Consider the following 18,149-nt stretch of genomic DNA (forward strand, 5'->3'; position numbering starts at 1 on the left):
ACCCTTTAGTACAGCGGTCCCGACCAACCTAGATGAGGGCAGTATGGGCGGAAGACCGGAGTAAACATGGCCGCCGCGTTGGTAGTGATGTCATCTCTGTGAGCCGAGGTCCCGGTTCCGGCCACACGTGGTGCTGCCAGTGTTTACCATGAAGGTGAAGGTGCTGTGCAGGAATCCGGACGACTATGTGCGGGAGACCAAGAAGGATCTACAGAGAGGTGAGTGCTCTACACACCCGGGGGATCACTTTCTAGATCTATCCATACACTGTACGATCTCCTCCAGATCTGCCATCAGCTATGTAGTACAAGGGCCTGGCTGATTGGATAATAATTGAAGGAATCAGGTTTTTGTCCTCACTAGTGATGAGTTTGCTTGTATAGACTAGGATCTAAACCCACATTGGTGGGAACCTCTATGAGACGATCATCTGTGGCTGGGGCATCCCCCCATGTATGTATGTGGGGTGGGGGGGGGGGAGATCCAGGCGCAGATGATGGGCCCATACGGGTGTCGGCACCCCGACGGGTTCAGATCCTGGTCTGAACACACCCAAGCTCATCACTAGTCCTCATTACATAGTATTGGTAAAACTAAAAGATTGTACAATCCGATTGTATAGTGTATGGCCAGCTTTATGCCAAACCCACCAGAGCTATGCCACCAGGAAGCTGTCAAAGCCATCAACCAATCATAGATGGTAGAGCCTTTTCCCGCCCATTGTATACTTGCAGCAGTGGGGAATGCCTGTGAGCAGAGATCAGGGGGTGGGGCTGATCCGCACTGTGTGTGTCTATAGACGCACAGAGTGTTGCTTGTAATCGAGCTGCACAAGTGGTCCCTAGCAAGTCTCTCGCTGTGGGGGCACTCAGAGAAGTGAAGGATCACGAGTGTTGGTGAGGGACCCAAGAGGAGGAGGATGGGGACTGCTGGCGGGGACCCAAGAGGAGGAGGTTGGGGACTGCTGGCGGGGACCCAAGAAAAGGAGGATGGGGACTGCTGGCGGGGACCCAAGAGGAGGAGGATGGGGACTGCTGGCGGGGACCCAAGAGGAGGAGGATGGGGACTGCTGGCGGGGACCCAAGAGGAGGAGGATGGGGACTGCTGGCGGGGACCCAAGAAAAGGAGGATGGGGACTGCTGGCGGGGACCCAAGAAAAGGAGGATGGGGACTGCTGGCGGGGACCCAAGAAAAGGAGGATGGGGACTGCTGGCGGGGACCCAAGAAAAGGAGGATGGGGACTGCTGGCGGGGACCCAAGAAAAGGAGGGTGGGGACTGCTGGCGGGGACCCAAGAAAAGGAGGATGGGGGACTGCTGGCGGGGACCCAAGAAAAGGAGGATGGGGACTGCTGGCGGGGACCCAAGAAAAGGAGGATGGGGACTGCTGGCGGGGACCTAAGAAAAGGAGGATGGGGACTGCTGGCGGGGGACCCAAAAAGAGAAGTATAAGGACCCAAAAAGAGGAGGAGGATGGGGACTGCTGGCATGGGGACCCAAGAAGAGGAGGGTGGTGACCGTTGGTGGGGGGGGACCCAAGAAGAGGAGGATGGGGACTGCCAGTTAGGGACCCAAGAGGATGATCAGGACCACTCTTTGCAAAGCCATTACACTGAGAAGGTAAGTATAACACATTTGTTATATATCAAATTATAATAAACCTTTAGAATCACTTTAACGGCCAAAGTAACAGAAGCTCTGGGCCATGATTGCTGACATTGTTATTGTGACATATACTTCAAGCTTCTTTTTTACATGTTTATTTTTATTCTTTTATTTAGTTCCTCGGAACTATGATCCTTCCCTGCACCCGTTTGAAGTTCCCCGGGAGTACACCAGAGCCCTCAACGCCACCAAGCTTGAGCGTGTCTTTGCCAAGCCGTTCATTGCTTCATTAGATGGTCACAAAGATGGCATCAACTGTATGGCGAAACATCCCAAGAGCTTGTCAACTGTGTTCTCCGGAGCCTGCGATGGAGAGGTAGGGGCCTCACCACAACCGGGTATAAAGGCTTTACCCCAAACATTGAAAGTGGGACTCCACCCAAAACTAGTACTATACCCTCCATAGTACAATTGTGTCACTTTAAAGCAGCGTTCCAGAAATTCTAGCACTTTATAGAGAATTAAAGTAGAACAATTTTTTTTGGAGGGGGGGGGTTTAAGGAAGGGAGGGTATAACCCCTGTCAGGTTTTTTTCCGCCATCTGTGTCCCATTGTGGAGATTTCCCTTCACTTCCTGTCCCATAGCCAAAACAGGAAGTGAGAGGAAATCCTGCAAATTAAGGGAATTACTTGGGGACCCCCATGTAACCAGAACTAGTGTCCCCCATTAGAAGATTTCCCTACTGTTCGCTTTCGGAGGACAGCCCAAAATTTGGGATTTTCTTTTACCTTCAATGATAATAGTACACAGGACAAATAGAGAGGGTTCATTTCTAGAACAAGGGCACAGACAGCAATAACAAAATGAGTTCTAATCCATCTGCGCAATGTACAAAACGAAAGAAAAAGGTTTTCCTTAAATTTTACTTTAAAGTGTTACTAAACCCACATCAGTTAAATCGGTCTGTATATGCAGCATAGCAGGCTTGTGATACTCATTGTGGAACCTAAGGGGTTAATACTCTGTATTGTGTAAAAAGGCTGTCTGACCCTTTGCCCCTTCTCTCTGCCCCTTTGCCCCTTCTCTCTGCTCCTTTCCCCCCTTCTCTCTGCCCCTTTGCCCCTTCTCTCTGCCCCTTTCCCCCCTTCTCTGACCCTTTGCCCCTTCTCTCTGACCCTTTGCCCCTTCTCTCTGACCCTTTGCCCCCTTCTCTCTGACCCTTTGCCCCCTTCTCTCTGACCCTTTGCCCCCTTCTCTTACTGCCCCCAATCCATCTGATTAAAAATAAAAAAACTAAAATAAATCCCATGTACATAAGTGTTTTACAGCCTTTGCCATGACACTCAAATTTGAGCTCAGGTGCATTCTGTTTCCACTGATCATCCATGAAATGTTTCTACAACTTGATTGGAGTCCCCCTGTGGTAAATTCAGTTGATTGGACATGATTTAGAAAGGCACACACTTGTCTATATAAGGTGTGTGTGTGTGTGTGTGTATATACAGTGCATGTCAGAGCACAAACCAAGCCATGAAATCCAAGGAATTGTCTGTAGACATCCAAGGCAGGATTGTATAAAGGCACAGATCTGCAGAACGGTACAGAAAACTTTTCTGCAGCATTGAAGAGCCCAATGAGCACAGTGACCTCCATCATTCATAAATGGAACAAGTTTGGAACCGCCCGGTCAAACTGAGCTATTGGGGGGGGGGGGGGGAAGGCCTTCAAGAACCCCATGGTCACTCTGATATAGCTCCAGCATTTCTCTGTGGAGAGAGGAGAACCTTCTCTGCAGCACTCCACCAATCAGGCCTATATGGTAGAGTGACCAGACGGAAGCCTCAGTAAAAGGCACATGACAGCCCGCCTGGAGTTTGCCAAAAGGTTTCTCAGACCATGAGAAACAAAATTCTCTGGTCTGATGAAACGGATTGAACCCTTTGGCCTGAATGGCGAACATCATGTCTGAAGAAAACCTGGCCAATACCATCCCTACAGTGAAGCATGGTGGCGGCAGCATCATGCTGTGGGGATGTTTTTCAGCGGCAGGAACCGGGAGACTAGTCAGGATCGAGGGAAAGATAAATGCAGCAATGTTCAGAGACGTCTTTGAAAATCTGCTCCAGAGCGCTCTGGACCTCAGACTGGGGTGAAGGTTCATCTTCCAACAGGCCAAATACATTAAGTACACAGCCAAGATAACAATGGAGTGGCTACGGAACAACTCTGTGAATATTCTTGAGTGGCCCGAACTGACCCTGATTGAACATCTCCGGAGAGATCTGGAAATAGCTGTGCACCGACGCTCCTCATCATCCAACCTGATGGAGTTTGAGAGGTCCTGCAAAGAAGAATGGGAGAAACTGCCCAAAAATAGGAGTGCCAAGTTTGTAGCATTATATTCAAAAAGACTTGACGCTGTAATTGGTGCCAGAGGTGCTTCAACAAAGTATTGAGCAAAGGCTGTGAATACATACTGTATGTACATGGGATTTTTTTGTTTGTTTGTTTTATTTTTTTAAATTTGCAAAGATTTCAAACACTTCTTTCACATTGTCATTATGGGGTATTGTTTGTAGAGTTTTGAGGAAAATAATACATTTTGGAATATGGCTGTAACATAACAAAATGTGGAAAAAGTGAAGCACTAGGAATACTTTCAGGAGGCGCTGTATGTCGCAAGTCAACACGGTGAAAAATCCATTGCATAAAAATGTTGCTGTTGTGGCATTTGCAGCACTTGGATCCGTTGGTCAAATTTGGAAGGTTCCTGTGCCAAGGACAGTTATTGATTGGCAGGGTCTCATAGCCCATTGTTCTTGGTGGGAGGTTTGCCTGTGTATGATTACCCATAGACATGGCTGGAGGGAGAGGAACAGTGCAGCATATATGGCATTCTAATATGAGAAAAACCCAATAAATATATTAGAACATAAAACAAAAAAAAACAGATACATATTGTAAAGAGTTCAGAAAAATTAAATTCAGAAAAAACTGTGGGTTCCCCTTTTTAATATTATGTACTATAAAACTGACCACCCTGATGTTGGTTTTTGCTCAGGTGAAGATTTGGAATTTAGTCTCTCGGAAGTGTACCAGGACCATACAGGCACATGAAGGATTCGTCCGAGGGCTCTGTGTTCGCTTTTGTGGAACATCATTTTTTACAGTAAGTACATTATACAGCCGATTGATGTTGTTTATCTGTGTTTTTTTCTACTTCATTTTATATTACTTGCAAAAACATTGTGGTTGTAAAGGCATACGTTTTTTTTTTTCCCTGTTATGCGTCAAAATAAAAAGCCTTCTGTGTGCAGCAGCCCCCCCTCCCCCCAACACTTACCTGAGCCCCCACTAGATCCAGCAATGGTCCAGGAGAGCCTTGCCATTGGCGCCCGCTGCTGTCAATCACAGCCAGTGAGCCAATCAGGAGATGGAGAGGCCGAGTCTGAATGGACTTACAGAGCTGCGGCTCGGTTCTGGTACCCCCCATAGCAAGCTGCTTGCTGTGGGGGGCACTTGGCAGGATGGAGGGGCCAGGAGTTTTAATAAAAAAATAGATTTAATATCACTTTAAGGTCCGCCGTATATCGGTTTTACTGCTACAGAGTGGCGCCTGTGCACTGGAGTACGTATATATACATGATCGGACACTTTCGGATAGAGGGGCGCGCATGTAAACAAGTCATGAGGAAATATCCTGTTCTCTTTGGATTGCTTCTTTTGTGTGAAATCCCTGGTGTTCCTGCCAGTCTCTCTGGTTTCCTATTAAAAACCGACCACAAAAAGCACAGCACGGCAAGGGGGGAGCGGGTACCTGGTTTTGACAGGTACGCACTCCCATTTCCGGCTGATCTCGCCAGCGAAGTCACCCAGAAGTTTGCCTCCTCCCCCCACTCCTTGCCATTCACAAAGTGCTTCGCACATGGGCAGTAGGGAACTGGTTGTGAAGCCGCAAGGCCTCTCTGCCGGTTTCCCTTACAAAAAATGGCAGTGGCAGCACCCGAGAGCGGATTGAAAAGTCATCTGGGGTAAAGACACCGCTGGATCCAGGAAAAGGTAAGTGTCCTAATACTAAAAGTCAGCGGCTTCAGTATTATTAGCTGCTGACTTTTCCTTTATTCTGATGGAGCCTGGAGCTTCCCTTTAAATTCCACACAAACAGGTCGCATTCTAATGATGTCATTGTCTGTTCACAAAACGTTATTTCATAGAATGTTGCAGGCTGCAACTTCCTGCTTTTAGAATGGCTGGCTAACGCATTTCACCTTCTGTCAGCTTAAGGCGGAGCTCCACCCAAAAGGGGACACTGCGCTTTAACGAGGAAGTAAACCCTCCTTTTTTTTTTTTTTTTTTTTTTTAAAGCACCCTGCAAGACAAAGGCATAATGAGCTAGTATGCATAGCATACTAGCTCATTATGAAATGCTTACCTTAGATCAAAGCCCACGCAGTGATGCTCATTGCCCTCCTCCATCGGCGCCATCTCTCCAGGAGTGACTTCCGCATATCGCGGCTCCGGTACTGTGACTGGCTGGAGCCACGATGATGTCACTCCTGCACATGCGCACGGGTGCCGCCACTAACGGCATGATCGCCGTTATAAGCAGCACGCTCAGTGTCCCTGCACGCTGTTGTCTATGGCGCATGTGCCGTAGACATCGGTGCCTTTCTTTTGCAAAAATCTCCCAAACCGTCTAGGTTTAGGAGATATTTGTTGCACCTACAGGTAAGCCTTAGGCCCCATACACACGATAGAATTTATCCGCGAATACGGTCCAGCGGACCGTTTCCGCGGATAAATCCTCTCGAGGATTTCGGCGGATTTTCATGCGATGGAGTGTACTCACCATCGCATTGAAATCCGCGCCGAAATCATCTGGCGATGACGAATGTCGCCGCGATTATGACGCGGCGACGTGCGCGACGCTGTCATATAAGGAATTCCACGCATGCGTCTAATCATTGCGACGCATGCGGGGGATCCCTTCGGACGGATGGATCCGGTGAGTCTATACAGACCAGCGGATCCATCCGTTGGGATGGACTCCAGCAGATGGATATGTTCTGCATGTCAGCGAATATTCGATCTGCTGGAATCCATCCCAGAGGAGATTTATCCGCGGAAACAGATCCGCTGGCGTGTACACACCATAGGATCTATCCGCTGAAACCCATTTGCTGGGATTTATCTGCGGATGGATTCTATGGTGTGTACGGGGCCTTAATCTAGGCTTACCTGTAGGTTAAAGTTATTTGTCAGAGTTTACAACCACTTTAAGGCCTACTCCCCTTCCTCTTTACTAAATTTTACTTTAAATCTTTAATCGTTGAAAACTACCTTATTTACTTCTGGTGTTTTTATGTTTTTTTGTGTTTGTTTTAGGTAGGTGATGACAAGACAGTAAAACAGTGGAAGATGGAAAGTCCAGGATATGGAGAGAAGGAGGAACCTATACATACAATACTGGGAAAGGTAGACTGCCATATATGTCCCCACTTTTTTTTTTTTTATCTGAAATATTGAAATACTTTACGTAGGTTGTTTGTGTTTACTAGCTGATGACACGCCACTTTTATTTTTTCTCACAAATGAGCCACATATGCTTCCTTGGCAGTAAAGGTGGATATATACAGTGCCTTGCGAAAGTATTCGGCCCCCTTGAACTTTGCGACCTTTTGCCACATTTCAGGCTTCAAACATAAAGATATAAAACTGTAATTTTTTTTTGAAGAATCAACAACAAGTGGGACACAATCATGAAGTGGAACGCAATTTATTGGATATTTCAAACTTTTTTTAACAAAAAACAGAAAAATTGGGCGTGCAAAATTATTCAGGCCCCTTAAGTTAATACTTTGTAGCGCCACCTTTTGCTGCGATTACAGCTCCATCAGGTTTTCTTCCAGAATGGTCCTGTATTTGGCTCCATCCATCTTCCCGTCAATTTTAACCATCTTCCCTGTCCCTGCTGAAGAAAAGCAGGCCCAAACCATGATGCTGCCACCACCATGTTTCACAGTGGGGATGGTGTGTTCAGGGTGATGAGCTGTGTTGCTTTTACGCCAAACATAACGTTTTGCATTGTTGCCAAAAAGTTAGATTTTTGGTTTCATCTGACCAGAGCACCTTCTTCCACATGTTTGGTGTGTCTCCCAGGTGGCTTGTGGCAAACTTTAAACGACACTTTTTATGGATATCTTTAAGAAATGGCTTTCTTCTTGCCACCCTTCCATAAAGGCCAGATTTGTGCAGTATACTATGGACAGAGTCTCCCACCTCAGCTGTAGATCTCTGCAGTTCATCCAGAGTGATCATGGGCCTCTTGGCTGCATCTCTGATCAGTCTTCTCCTTGTATGAGCTGAAAGTTTAGAGGGACGGCCAGGTCTTCGTAGATTTGCAGTGGTCTGATTCTCCTTCCATTTCAATATTATCGCTTGCACAGTGCTCCTTGGGATGTTTAAAGCTTGGGAAATCTTTTTGTATCCAAATTCGGCTTTAAACTTCTCCACAACAGTATCTCGGACCTGTCTGGGGTGTTCCTTGCTCTTTATGATGCTCTCTGCCCTTTAAACGGACCTCTGAGACTATCACAGTGCAGGTGCATTTATACGGAGACTTGATTACACACAGGTGGATTCTATTTATCATCATTAGTCATTTAGGTCAACATTGGATCATTCAGAGATCCTCACTGAGCTTCTGGAGAGAGTTTTCTGCACTGAAAGTAAAGGGGCTGAATAATTTTGCATACCCAATTTTCCAGCATGCATGTCCAACAGAAGCCGGCTGAACGGACTGATTTCAGTACACACGGGCCGAATGTTGAGTGTTTTTTATTGAACCGGTCGATGTCGCCCGTCATTCGGCTCGTGTGTTCGAGGCTTAATACTACCTTTCTGATATTGGTTAATGTTGCCTTCTGTTCATCACGTAACCTGAAACATGGCGCCATTCCCCAGCTCCCCACCCTCAAACAACCCTCTCACTTACCCAGATGGTGGGGTTCTTCTGCCCACAGGCTTCTGTGGGCTTTTTAAATGGGTGCAGCAGTGTATGGTCCTGCCCACACAGATCTGTGAATGGAAGACTGCAAACCCCATCTGACACCATGGTAGAGGGACCCATAGATGCCAATACAGTACAAGTGTAGTGACATCACTACTTCTGTAATCCCTTGATACTTTCTCTCCCTCCCCCCCCCCCCCGTAACTGAAGGTCAATACCTAGATAAGAACCTAGGGTCGGAGAGAATAGCCTGCAGGAATCTGTGCATTGTGCTGGTGTCTGGTCTTGTCTCCACCCCCTCCTGTAGTTTTCTGCAGGCAGCCTGTAGTGGGTGGAGCCTGTTGGGGGGGGGGGGGGGGGCCCCAGCAGGTCTATTCCTTGCACAGGCTATGTATGGCACAGAGATGATGTCATTGCTATTTTTACAAAGTAATATCTTGGTTTGCAAAGGCAAGCTCTGTGTAAGGACACTTGGTAATGTTCAGATAATAATGCATTTCTGTGTTCTCTGTCTACAGACTGTCTTTACAGGGGTGGACCATCATTGGAGGGACCCTGTGTTTGTCACATGTGGGCAGCAGGTGGACGTCTGGGATGAGCAAAGGACGAGTCCAATGAGATCTTACGCCTGGGGAGTGGACAGCATTTCAAGCGTCCGATTTAACCCCATTGAGGTAATATGTTTGTATAAGAAGCATATAATATGTGTACTGGGTTCAGAGACATTAGCAGGGGGGTGGGGGCACAGTGATTACTGGTAGTGGCTATAATGGCATGTTAAATCAGACAGGCTGGTTGTACCCAACTCGATCAACTTTAGTCCATTCAGCCTGCCCACACACAGCTCAAATCTTGGCCGGTACCTGCTGAACCAGCCAAGATTCGAACCATCTATGGCTGACTTGAGAGTTATGGCTCTTATTTTTGCTCCCTTGTTCTGTAGAAGCTATTGATTGGGGGGGAGGGACAAACGCACACTTTCTACAGAGGACATTAAAGCTTGGTAATTGTCTTTCTGTAGGGGCATTTTGACAATGTTGGGCATATATACAGTATACATACATCCCAGTTTTGAGACCCCCCCCCCCCCTCCTGTCTAATATGGCTCCATATATTCTAATAGAGAATCCACTAGAGCAGCCTTCCTCAGCCAGGGTTATGTGAAACCTTGGGGTTCCTGACAAAACTCAATATGCTGTCTCATTTTTGCTGCATAGCATCACGGACATGACAATATGTACTACTACCCCCCCAATGGTCGCCATTACACAGTTGAGGGGTGCAGTTGCAGGAGAGGTAAAAACACAGATCAACCACCTGTTCTTACGACTCACTGGCCTTTGAATGAGGCCTGGGTGGGGGGATTTTTCTTAATGACCACATTCTTCCCAGGGACCATCACACTAATGTACAGCGAGCTGTAGATATGATTAGCAGAGCTTCCCTGAAACACTGACACGGGTCTTTTGGCTTAAAGCTAAGATTGTTCAGTCTGTTTGTCAGGCCAGAGGTAAAACTTCACACTAGTGTCCCCCACAGAGATGACCCGCTGAGCAGTGGTGACCGCTCATGCAAGGCGCCACCCCCCCTAATCCATGCACCGGCTTTTAATTTACATGCACGGTGCCAGGCGCATGGATTTAATAATATTTTTTTTTTTTTTTAAGCACACGATCGGAGCCTGAGGCTCTAGGTGGCTTCAAAAAGGGGTGGGAAGAGCCCTGAGCCCACCCAACTGTGTGACATTGGCAAAATAATATTTGCTAATGTCTTCCTGCTTCTCCTCCTGGACCAATCAAGAAGCGGGTTCTGAGACCCGATTGGCCTGGGAGTCTTGGGACTCTCGACTAATTTAGGTCTTAGGACCCACTTTCTGTTTGGCCGGGAGGAGAAGCGACCGCCCTGGCTCTTCCCTTGGCAATCTGGAGCGAGGAGTAGCAGGTGGAGGGGCAGCAACAGCCTCTTTAAGCTTCCTGGAGCCCTACCCGGGACCCAGCACCACCTCGTCATTGGCCTTATATGGTACGACCACTGACCCCCCCCCCCCCCCCCACCTTTTCATCCATGGGGGGGTGTTAGTGTGAGTGAGGGGGCCAGGTTTGTTTTCCAACATACAGATCCAATAAACATGTTCGGGGCACTGACTCTATTTTATTTATTTTTTGCATTAAAGTGTTTGTTACCCCAAAACTTCATATTCCTGATATGTGCCTGCTGTTCCATGTACTTGTATGAGGAAGTCTCCTGTTCTTTCTATTGCTTCCTTTGTGTGAAGTCCCTGATGTTCCTGCCAGTTCCTCTGCTTTCCTATTAAAAAACTGACCACACTAAGGAAGAAAACACACTGTGGTCAGTTCTCTAGCTATGCTTGGAACTCCGCCTGCTCTCCTCCAATGATCAGACTTGTCTCTTTACACACCCCGCACTGCACAGCCATTCACTGGGAAGATCAATGTTCTGTTTCTTATCCTCCCCTGCTCTTATGCATCTGAGAACAGAGGGAATGTGATCACTTATAAATAAATAAAAGGGGGGGGGGGGGAGATTGGTATTTTTTTTTTTTTATTACCTATACAAAAATGTTTTGCCTTTCATTTATATTTTATACTGAATGGGTCAATTAACAAGGTGATCATTTGCAATCGATTTAAGGAATGCTTATTTCCATCCTGTACATTCATTTTCAGCTGTATTTCATTGCTATTGTAATACATGTTGGTTGAATTGATTTGATGTGATGAATAAATTGAGCTTGTTTGTTTTCAGACACACATTTTGGGAAGCTGCGCAGTTGACAGAAGTATTGTCCTTTATGATATGCGGAAGCCTACACCACTGAAAAAGGCAAGTCATGTTCTGTCCGTCCGTGTGTGTGTGTGTGTGTGTATAGATACACAATATAATGCCAAAAGTATTGGGACGCCTGCCTTTACACACACATGAACTTTAATGCCATCCCAGTCTTAGTCTGTAGGGTTCAATATTGAGTTGGCCCACCCTTTGCAGCTATAACGGCTTCAACTCTCCCAGGAAGGCTGTCCACAAGGTTTAGGAGTGTCTATGGGAATGTTTGACCATTCTTCCAGGAGTGCATTTGTGAGTACAGGCACTGATGTTGGACGAGAAGTCCGGGCTCGCAGTCCCTGTTCTAATTCATCCCTAAGGTGTCCTATCGGGGTGAGGCTAGTCAAGTTCCTCCACCCCAAACTCGCTCATCCACATCTTTATGGAACTTGCTTTGTGCACTGATGCGCAGTCATGTTGGAACAGGAAGGGGTCATCCCCAAACTGTTCTTAGAATGTTGGGAACATGAAATTGACAAAAATGTCTTGGTATGCTGACGCCTTACGTGTTCCCTTCACTGGAACCAAGGGGCCAAGCCCAACCCCTCAAAAACAATTCCAAAGCACTCCTGTGACCCGTTTTCAGTCAACGGCTAAAGCCCGCTGTCAGCTGATATCACAGAGCTGGTCCAGGCTCTCAAAAGATCTCCACCATATTCTCCGGATCCACCCAGAAGGCTGGACAGGCACCTGACTTTGCCTCTCAGCATTCCCGTTAGAGCCTGAGCCAGCCCCTCCTGCCCAGAACTTCCAGTGGGTGCTGGAGTGGGCAGATTAGAGAGCCAGAGACTAACAGTCCCAGCTCTTTGCTCAGAGGGGGAGAACTAAACTATCAGCTGTGTTTGATTGCTCAGTTTTCACTGCAGAGCCAGCGAGGGACAGATGCAGCATCGGATTAATGCTGCATCCACCTAGGGGATTATAAATGTTTATATACTTCTCTTTTAAATTGCAAGTTTAAAACTAGCCCTTTTTTTCTCACAGATTATTCTAGAGATGAGAACAAATGCAATCTGCTGGAACCCCATGGAAGCTTTTATTTTTACAGCTGCTAATGAAAACTACAAGTAAGTAGAGGAAGGCTCAATTGAAGGAACAATATGTACAGCAAGCTTTTTTTTTTTTTAACCATACATTTTTTATTTCTAATGAAAGGGATCATAACAGATATTGACAATATTAGACATATCTTTAAAGGATTGATCATAATACTTTATTTGGCACATATTGTGAGAACAAAACGCTGTACAATTGACATGTGCAATTCATTTAGTTCCGAATTCGTTTTTTTTTTTTGTTTTTTTTAACAGAGATGTTTTATTGAGACAAAAAAAGCAGGGTTACATAGACACATGTATACAAAAGCACAGTACTACACAAGCATCAGGGGGAGTTTGTAGGGCACATAGCGAGTCCAAGTCCCTAGCCACTGCACATTGTCAGGGTGAAAAACAGGATGTCCAAATCCCCACCCGTACCATAGGAAACGTATCGGGGTCCTCAACAATGCCCGCCCCCCTCTGAGGATCATACAGGAAGGGGGAGAGCAGTAGACCAGAGAGCGCAGAGAGGGGGGGGCTGGGGGGGAAGGGTGAGGGAGGAGAAGGCAATAAGGAGCAGCTTTTGTTATACATGAATAGTTCAGCAGCCGAACCTGGAACCACCCCTAGCCCCTGGCATCAATCCACACGGACCACACTTTGTCAAACTTCGCCGGGCACTGTCTACTCTCATACGTGATCCTGTACAGCGGGAGCACTTTATTGATAGACAGGGTCCAAGAGTCTACCGTAGGCGGATCTGCCGCCTTCCACTTGAGGAGGATTTCCCTCCTGGCATAGAAGAGGGAGAAAGTAAGAAATAGCTTGGAGTATCTGTCCCCCTCCACCTCCTCCAAATGGCTCAGGAGGAGAAGTAGGGGCTCCATCGGGATCTGCAGCCCAGACACGGAGCTCAGGACCTCGGCAACCCGGCTCCAGTAGGGCCGGATCCTGGGGCAGGACCACACCATGTGCCAAAACGAGCCCTCGTGGATCCCACAGCGCGGGCAAAGGGGGTTTCGCTGGGGGAAGATACGAGCCAGCCTTTGAGGGGTGTAGTAGGCCCTGTGTAAAAATTTGATCTGGATGAACCTGTCTCTAGCTGCTATAAGTGACGGGATGAACACGGAGACACATTCCTCCCACTTTTCGTCATCCAGGTCAGGTATATCAGCCTTCCATTTTTCAAGTGTGCGGGTCGACCCAGTGTCATACGCTACCGTCAGATAAAGATAAAGGGTAGATAACGGGCGCCCCATGGAACGTGAAGTCAAGAGTCGCTCGATCGAGTCCGATTGGAGTGTGAGTCTGTCTGGGAATTGGGCTCCGTATGCGTGCCTAAGCTGCCAGTACCGGAAAGTCCACTGCGGCGGTATCGAGTACCGGTTTCTTAGCTCCTGAAAAGTCATGAGAGTGCCATCGGATACAATATGTTTAAGAGTTGTTATCCCCTTACTAGCCCACACCGAGGGGTCGGGAAGAGAGTGGAAGTGGGGCAGGAGGGGGTTACCCCAGAGAGGGATATGAGGGGAGACATGGGAGGGTTTAGCGTAGATTCCCCTAGCGTCCTTCCAGGCCCTGATGGTGGTCTGCATGGGAACCGTGACCGAAGGGGCCGCCCGGCAACCCCGGAATGCTAGGTTGCTCAGAGCGGCGTATGAGCCCAGAACAGCAGCCTCCAGCGTGACCGCCGGGTTCTGCTTGGGCTGGGCGAACCACCACCTGACCGTAACCAAAACCGCCGCCCAGTAGTACAGCTGAAAGTTTGGGAGCGACAGGCCACCTCCCGAGAGGGGTAGGTACAGTGTTTTCTTAGCTATCCTAGGGGTCTTACCCGCCCAAACAAAAGCCCCCAGCTGACTCTCCAGCTTCTTGAAAAATTCCCTCGAAAGGTGGACTGGGGTATTCCGAAAAAAGTACAAAAATTTGGGCAGGAGTACCATCTTCAGGAGGTTAATCCTACCCACCGGTGTCAAAGGGAGCGAGCGCCACGCCGCAAGTTTAGTGGTGACCTGTCTCATCAGAGGTTGGAGGTTTCGTGCTACGAAATCGTCTAACACCGCAGTGACCCTGACTCCCAGATATTTAATTTCCCCTACCCATTTAAGCTGCGAGCGAGAATTGGAGCTAGTGGTGGAGGGATGGAGTGAGAAGAGTTCAGATTTATCCCAATTGATGCGGACTCCAGAGAAGCCCGCAAAACGGTCAAACTGGGCCAGTGCCTTGTCAAGGGAAGTGGACGAGTCGGCTAAGTACAGTAGGGCGTCATCAGCGTAGAGGGAGATTTTTTTCGTGTAGAGGACCAACCCGAATTTCCCCGTCCGCCCTAATAAGAGCCGCAAGGGGCTCTATGGCGAGCGCGAAGAGACCCGGGGAAAGGGGACACCCCTGTCTCGTACCACGCTGCAATGGGAATGGATCCGAGAGACACGCATTTGTAGAGACCCTGGCCCGGGGGGAGTCGTAGAGAAGTCTGACCCAGGAAATATACTTGGGACCAAATCCAAATTTGGCAAGGACCGCCCACAGGTACCTCCACTCAACGGAGTCAAAAGCCTTCTCGGCGTCGAGGGAGGCCACCAGGGTTTGGCCCGTGTCGTCTGCCCTAGCAATATGGGTAAAGAGCCTCCTGAGATTAATGTCAGTACGCCTACCTGGCATGAAGCCCGTTTGATCAGGGTGCACCAAGGCCGTGATGACCGTGTTCAACCTGATAGCCAGGACTTTAGCAAGCAGTTTAGCATCGACGTTTAGTAATGAGATGGGCCTGTAGGAGAGGGGCAAAGAGAGGGGTCTTTACCCGGCTTTGGAATAACCACAATCACCGCTTCGCCCATGGAGGTGGGAAGAGAGTGCAGGTGGTCAGCAGCCACCAGCACCTCCCGGAGCCTAGCAGCCAACACATCAGGGTACTGTTTGTAAAGTTCTACGGGGAGACCGTCGGGTCCGGGGGTCTTGCCCGGCTGCATGGTCTTAAGTGCTTTAAGTAATTCGTCCAGGGAGATGGGTCTGTCAAGGGTAGTCCGATATTTGTCAGATAGGACGGGGACGTCAACCTCCTCCAAGTAAAGGGCCAAGTCGTCGTCGCCAAAGGTCACCTGTGTTGTGTAAAGACGCTGGTAGTATTCTGCAAAGGTCCGGGTGATCTCCTCCGGGGTGTACAGAATGCCCCCGTCGGGACCAGCAATCTGGGGAACGGCCATGCCCCCCGAGCGCTCCCTCGAGAGCCACGCAAGGAGCCTGCCCGATCTCTCCCCCTGTTCAAATATACGGTGGGATTGTGCCAGCAGTCTCTTCTGGGTCAGGGAAGTACGGAGTGTCATAACCTCTCTAGTGAGGGATTGCAGCGTGATATAGTGTTGGGGGTCACGGGATCGGACATACAATGCCTCCTGCGCTGTGGCAGCATCCTCAGCCGCAACCAGCGCAGAACGCCTTTCCCTCCTAACTCGAGCTATAATGGTCTGATACTGGCCCCTGGTGAAGGCCTTGAAGGCATCCCAGACCATAGCCGGGGAGGCCGTGCCCGGGTTAGTAGTCCAAAAGTTATCTAGTACTCCCGTGAATTGCGCCTCAACATCCTGGTCCGAGATCCAGAACCGTGACAGCCGCCACAGCCCGGCTCGGGTCCCCGTGTCTCCCAGACTCAGCCACAGAGGGGCGTGATCTAAAATACCCCTGGGGAGTATCTTAATCTCCCCGACCCTAGAGAGGACCGACTGACCCGCGAAGGCCAGGTCTATGCGGGAGAAGGAGGCGTATGAGGCAGAGTGACAGGTGTAGGCCCGCTCCTGAGGGTGTCTCCACCTCCAAAGATCAGTCAAGCCGTAGGCCTCAGCCCAGGAAACCAGTCCCGGGGAAGAGGGACCCACACCCGCCATCCTGTCCACAGCCGGGTCGGGGGCCATGTTAAAGTCGCCCAGCACTATCATGTGGTCCGAAGCAAAGTCAGCTAAAATAGCAGTTATCTTATTCAACAATACCAGGGAGGCTGGGGGGGGCAGGTAGAGACCCACAATAGACCACGTCTGGGATAGGATTCTAGCATTGATAACCACATATCTGCCGTCTGGGTCCAGCGCCAGGTCCAGGAGCTTGAAAGGCAGGGATTTATTAACTAAAATGCTCACCCCTCTAGCAAAGGTGGAATGATAGTGGGCGGCAACCCAGGGTTTTTTAAGAGCCAGAGTTCTACTGCCCACTAAATGGGTTTCCTGAAGAATACAAATGTGAGGGTTATGGGACCTGATAAATTGGAACACCAGTGACCTCTTAACCGGAGAATTGAGGCCCCTGGTGTTCCAGGACATAATGTTAAGTACCGGCATGGCGAGCATCGGGAGGGTAGTGGACCGGATCATAGAAATAAAGCTCCAGGGAAACTGGCGCCAGGGCCCGAGGCGGGTCCCACAGCACAAGACTAGACAGTGTACAACACCGTGCATGCTCAATAAAACATCTGGACATAAACTCAAAGAAAAACAAAAAACAAAATGAGTGAAAGGAAAAAAAAGCACATGGTATAACCAGCCCAGAACGGGCAACAAACCCCCCCCCCCCCACCCTGCTCAGTCCCTTAAAACTGGGAAGAGCTTCCATTCCCCAGTCCCACATCAGCACGCTGGCTGCAAACGGGGGTAGATGTGCAAGAGGCGAGCCGGGGCCCACCGGATGTCCGGGGGGTGTCCGCTTGAGCACGACGCCTCTCCGCTCCTGGCCTCTCCATATGAAATTAACAAGCAGGTGGGGCAGGACATCAGAAAAAGGGGGGAGGAAAGAACCCCATGACAGCGTTCAGTGTGTCGTCCCCCCTCCCCTGCTAGGGTGCTGACCTCCTACAGTCATGCCACACCTCACATAAACATAAACCGGCGGGGGAAAAATAAAAATTCTTCTTTCTGTTCCCTTCCCTTCTCTTGAAAGAGCCAAAAAAAAATAAAAAAAGATTTAATAAAAAACTTTCCCAAAGAAGGATCCCCGCAGGTGGGTGTAGGCTGCATATCATAGAAAGTAGGCTTAACTTAATGTTCTCCTGAGATACTCAGGGGCTCAAAACTTGTGTTGCAACGTCAGGTATAAACAGAGTGTCTTTGGTACGGCTCTCCAGCCAAGAGACCCCCAAAGGGGGTGTGGAGTCCTCCCAAGGTCCCACCGTATGGCCCCCCCACAGGCCTTCTAAGGCAAGGATAATAGTCAGGGGAGGGGGCCTCGGAGGGAGAGACATCCGACCGAAAGAAGGGGGGCAAAAAGCCAACAACATGGGGGTCAGAGTCTCCATCCAAGATGCGGGGGTTAGAGCAGCAAATGAGACGAGGGAGAAAACAAGGAAGGTACTCACGGCTACTTGCTCAACGGTGCGGAGGTAGGGTGTCAAGCCAGTCAGAGGCCTCTCTCGGGGTGTTAAAGAACCGGAGGGATTCGCCATCTTGGACCCTGAGCCTGGCCGGGAAAAGGACGCTGTATTTGATGTTCCGGGCCCTCAGGGCTCCCTTGACCTGGTCAAAAGACTTGCGTTGCCGTTGAGTCTCAACGGAGTAGTCAGGGAAAATCATCAGCCTTGAATTCTGGAAACGGATTTCTCCTTGCTGCCTGGCCGCCCGTAGGACCTCGTCTCTATCCCTAAAGTTCAGAAGCCGCAGGATGAATGTCCTC

General features: G+C 49.0%; 1 protein-coding gene across 1 annotated transcript in view; it reads left to right on the top strand.

Moving 5' to 3' along the window:
• The first annotated feature begins 55 nt into the window (after nt 1-55).
• Nucleotides 56-18,149, top strand: part of DCAF13 (DDB1 and CUL4 associated factor 13) — a 36,935-nt gene continuing 18,841 nt past the window's right edge. Inside the window, exons 1-7 of the mRNA XM_040354823.1 lie at nt 56-218; nt 1,780-1,979; nt 4,666-4,773; nt 6,990-7,079; nt 9,132-9,287; nt 11,380-11,457; nt 12,442-12,524. Coding sequence (XP_040210757.1) covers nt 149-218; nt 1,780-1,979; nt 4,666-4,773; nt 6,990-7,079; nt 9,132-9,287; nt 11,380-11,457; nt 12,442-12,524 — 785 coding nt within the window. The 5' untranslated portion in view covers nt 56-148. The remainder of the gene's footprint in view (nt 219-1,779; nt 1,980-4,665; nt 4,774-6,989; nt 7,080-9,131; nt 9,288-11,379; nt 11,458-12,441; nt 12,525-18,149) is intronic.

Source organism: Rana temporaria, chromosome 5, assembly GCF_905171775.1.
Source record: "Rana temporaria chromosome 5, aRanTem1.1, whole genome shotgun sequence".
Taxonomy (NCBI): Eukaryota; Metazoa; Chordata; class Amphibia; order Anura; family Ranidae; genus Rana; species Rana temporaria.